The sequence below is a fragment of the Atta cephalotes genome, assembly GCF_000143395.1.
Source record: "Atta cephalotes unplaced genomic scaffold scaffold00050, whole genome shotgun sequence".
Taxonomy (NCBI): Eukaryota; Metazoa; Arthropoda; class Insecta; order Hymenoptera; family Formicidae; genus Atta; species Atta cephalotes.
In genome coordinates this window covers 655,712-660,315 of record NW_012130114.1, presented here as the reverse complement: position 1 = coordinate 660,315, position 4,604 = coordinate 655,712, and the positions used below count along the sequence as shown (strand labels likewise).

General features: G+C 26.8%; 1 protein-coding gene across 1 annotated transcript in view; it reads left to right on the top strand.

Annotated features, from left to right (window-relative positions):
- The window catches only part of LOC105622926 (sprouty-related, EVH1 domain-containing protein 1), a 5,994-nt gene extending 4,421 nt beyond the window's left edge, over positions 1-1,573 (top strand). Inside the window, exons 4-7 of the mRNA XM_012204335.1 lie at positions 127-140; positions 228-289; positions 461-1,020; positions 1,417-1,573. Of these exons, the coding sequence (XP_012059725.1) occupies positions 127-140; positions 228-289; positions 461-1,020; positions 1,417-1,573 (793 nt within the window). The remainder of the gene's footprint in view (positions 1-126; positions 141-227; positions 290-460; positions 1,021-1,416) is intronic.
- Positions 1,574-4,604: the final 3,031 nt, after the last annotated feature.

Genomic DNA, 4,604 nt, shown 5'->3' with positions numbered 1-4,604 from the left:
TATATATATATATATATATATATATATATATATATATATATTACGCAATAATTTTATAATAAATATTATAAGATTTCTTTTGTGTTTTATTAATTCGTTTGCTAATTATTTTGCTGCATTTATTACGGATTGTGGAAATGGTAAGCTTAATAGCCTTAAATTCATGTCTTATCATTTTTTCCTTTTTGATGTGATTTTATTGTGAAATTTTATGTTTTAATGTCTAGGTCTGTCTGATTTGACGTTAACTACTGATGTTCCAGACGCTGGGGATGAAGATGTTTTCATGGTAAAAAATTTATTATTTATATATTTATTAATTTTTTATTAATTTTAATTTAAAAGAGATATTAATTATGATAAAAAAAAATACAAGTTACGGTAAAAATAAATTGAAAGAAAAAATAAAGCAATAAAGTTTTTGTTAAAAGTTTTTATAAGAAATTATTAAAATTTTCAGACTCTGAATTTACCAGTAGAACCACCTGAGCCACGTTTACCTTCGGATACACCTCTTGGAATTCGAGTGTCCAGTTATTCTCAATATTCGGAGCTTCCTGATCCGCACCGATCTATCCATTACATTAGTAGTTCTTCCTCCATTAAAGCCCCATCGTCACAACATCCCTTGGCTTCTACCACAGATATTGGATCAGATAATTATCCTTATGTGCAGCTTACAACACTTAATCATGAATATCTATATCCTATTATCGATGATCACAAGGGTGAAAGATTAGATGGACACAATATTTCCAATAATGGAAACTCTCTAAAGAAGCCAGATACAATAATATCACAACCTTTGAAAAATACTGTGAAACGTAATGTACAAACGTTACGTTGTAAACATTGTCAAGAACTGTATTCAGAGCAACATAATCCAAAAGGTTCCTGCGAATATGCCCCTGATCCAATTAGACGTGGAATTGCAACAATTTCTTGTTTGTCATGTGCCCAATGTATGTTATATCACTGCATGAGTGACGCCGAAGGTGATTTTGCACAAAATCCTTGTAGGTAAGTATAATATTGTAGCTATATAGTATTGTAACTATATAGTCAGATAATTTATATCTTTTTAACTCTGTTATTACTATTCTATACTATTCTTACTTCTTATATATTTAATTAACATATTTATACTTATATTAATATTTTCTTTAACTGTTTTGCATTGTTTTGTATTACAAAAGTTCGGATTTTTTAGAAATTTATTGCATTTTATATTTGTTGGAAAAAACGTTAAATCTTGTTATTAAAGTTGTTTTAAAGATATCTTTGGATGTATACTACATTTTAAACTATTCAGTTAGTATTTATAATTATAAAATATTTTTTTTATAATATATGCAATTTAATCGATTAATATTTTATATATAAAACATTTGAGTAAATTACAAAATGTTAAATCAGTTGTAGTGCAGAAGAAGGATGCGGACGCAGATGGCTTGGTTTGGCCTTGTTGTCATTGATCGTTCCTTGCTTATGGATATATCCTCCACTTAAAGCTGTACATTGGTGCGGAATGTTCTGTGGAATGTGCGGCGGGCGTCACCATCCTATGGAATAACTGGAAGAACCCTTTGATATCTCTGTTCCATATTCGATTGGTTCAAACAACTTATCTGCGTCGTATGATGCAGTCGCCAATGTATATGAATATTATGATTTGAGTATGGGTCGCTGTCAGAGGTATCAAAGGGGTAAACAGTTTCCAGTGCACGCACTTATTCATCAGAGTCATCTTTAAGAAAAAAATTGATCAGTCAGATAAGTAAGACCCAATTTAGTACAGGATGTCATAATCTCAATATATTTCATACATTTTATATATTTTATTAGAACAAAGTGCATTATTTAATTTCACATGTACATTGGACAATTTGGATGAAATCAACTAGTATTTACATTACAAATCAACTAGTATTTAGTTTGAATAATTGATCTGTGGAAATCACAGCAAATGGACTCAGACCAACTATTTGTGATATGTGGTGCACATTGTGAGTGTAGCTTTTGTGAGTCAACACGAAAGAAATTTTTTTATTCTCAGTTTGAGTGATGTTTGATTTATGATATCCACCGATACGCGTCCAATGGAAAAATAAATAAGGTGACTTAGAATATGTCTTGCTGGGATTATCAATATGGAAAATGTAAAGATATATCGTGATTATTAGATTTGATTTAAATTGCCGAATCAATAAGCCAATCCTTTCCAATTTATTTTCATGTTTTTTTCATGATATAAATATATATTCACTTCATCCATTATTTTGATTTTTTTGAATTAACAATATGAATAATATGAACAAAAATTGACAAATTTAATAATATTGATTGGGGAAAAAGTTTCTTCGTATTTTTAAGCAAAAATTTTTCATTTGTTGCGAAATTTTCGTTATAATTATATCATTCGCTAGTGCAAAGTTTCAGCTTTAAGAATCTGTTTTTTTAATTGTGGTATGATGATTTTTATCAGAGTTATGAGCAATCAGTCAGAATGTTCCTTTACTTGTAAATAATTCAAGAACAAAAAATTATACATTTTTTAAAAATGATTTTGGAAGGAAAGCTTCAAGTTTTCACGATAGGTAGTATCGAAAAATTTCGTAAATTTTTTTGGACACGTGAAACACTCCCAAAATAAAAAGAAAATTTTTCATCTTTTTCAACTTGTAGTTTTTTATATGTAAAAATTACCACTCACAGAAACTTAAAAAATATAGTATACATTGTTAGAAATATTTTTAAATTTCATTAAATTTTAAGTTACACAATTTGAACTTAATTTCATGATATTACATTAAATGATATTACATTCATAATATTACATTAAATTTAATGTATTTATAACTAAAAAATATATTTGTGTACATATACATAAAATTTATTTTTATATATACATAAAATTGTATTTTTCATGAAAATTTATAAAATTTAATATATTTTTTATAAAATTTTATTAAAAATACATTAAATTTCATTACATGTTCATTACATTTAAGTAACTTATTACTACTACTGTAATTTAATTTTCAGTAAATCATTCATTATTTTTAATTTCATTCATAATCACGAGCTTTATTTACATGTAAAGGAAGCTCATGGTACATTTCTAACAGTGTAACCTTTCAAAAGTAGAGATTTAAAGTTTTAAAATCTTTTTTTTTTTTTTAATTTCATTCATTTTTGACGAAGATATTGTATATACAATTTTGAATTAAAAAAAACGAAGAAACTTTCTCCCCAATATATTGAAAAACAGATATAAGATTTACCTTTTATTTTTTTCTAACATTTATCTTTTTGTCATCTGAAAAAATTAATGCACATTATACTTAACGTATTGATTATAAAAATATAATCTGTTTTATCTAAAAAAACTTTAAATTCATTTTTAATGATTAAATCGAAGAAAATAAACAAGCCTATCTAAGCCGATGTACAGTCTTTGTTGCAATGAAGTTGCAAATGAAAGTTTTAATATCGGGATACAACGTTTAATATTGAGATTAAACATATAGAACATAATTTTACAAGACTAAAATTTTTTAATACAAAAGAAATGAGAATAAAGTTTTTCTATTAATCAAATACTGTATAACCAATAAAAATCACACATAAAGATATAACAAATGTAAAGAGGATAATTCTCTTCTCTTCAAAACAAAGACGTTTGTTAAAAATAATCCACAGATTTTGTTTATATGTTGATAAAGGCAACGTAATAATAGTCGTTGAAAACAGATTTCATACAGAAAAAATGAAGGCATTGTTTGCAGAACCTGAGACATATACGAATTTGTAACGTAATCCCATAAACAAGGCAATCATCAAGTTAAAGGTATTTCTGAAAAATTGGAAGCATTGTGGACTTATATCGGATTCTTGCTATAAATACTTAAAGTATACTTACTATGGTACCTCATGTTTATGATGTACCTAAAATACACAAAGCTGAATATCCGCTTCATGTCATTGTTTCGTCCATTGGGAATCCCTTTAACAATTTAGCCTCTATATTGCATAAAATAATTCAAAATAATCTACCGCCGGCTGATTTCAATAACGATAACAACTTCCAGTTGAAATTAAAAATATTTCTAATATCATAATTTTAGAGAATGCCTTCATCTCTAGATATGGTGTCACTTGTCACTAATACACTGATTGATCTAGTTTTAGAAAGTTTATCAAAATACTTATTGAGCTTATTGAGCGGAATACTGACATTACAAAGACGAAATTTTTTAAAGGTAGTTAACTTAGTTCTAAATTCTATATATTTTGTTTTAACAATAAGTTTTATAAACAGACATATGAAGTATTTATGGGTTCGCTATTATTCTCTATAGTGACATTGTGATGCAAGAAATTGTGTGCATTAAAAGAAACTTTCTGTTGCTCCATTTTTTTAAGATATGTAGACGATATTGTTTTTCTCTTGACAATATCTATATAAATGAATTTTTAGACGGTCTTAATTCTTACTACCCTAAACTTAAATCCACCGTAGAAGTAAAAGATGACTCTAGATTGAATTTTTTTGGACATCTGCTTGATTACAAAAGATAATATCTTTATTCGTGATTTATATC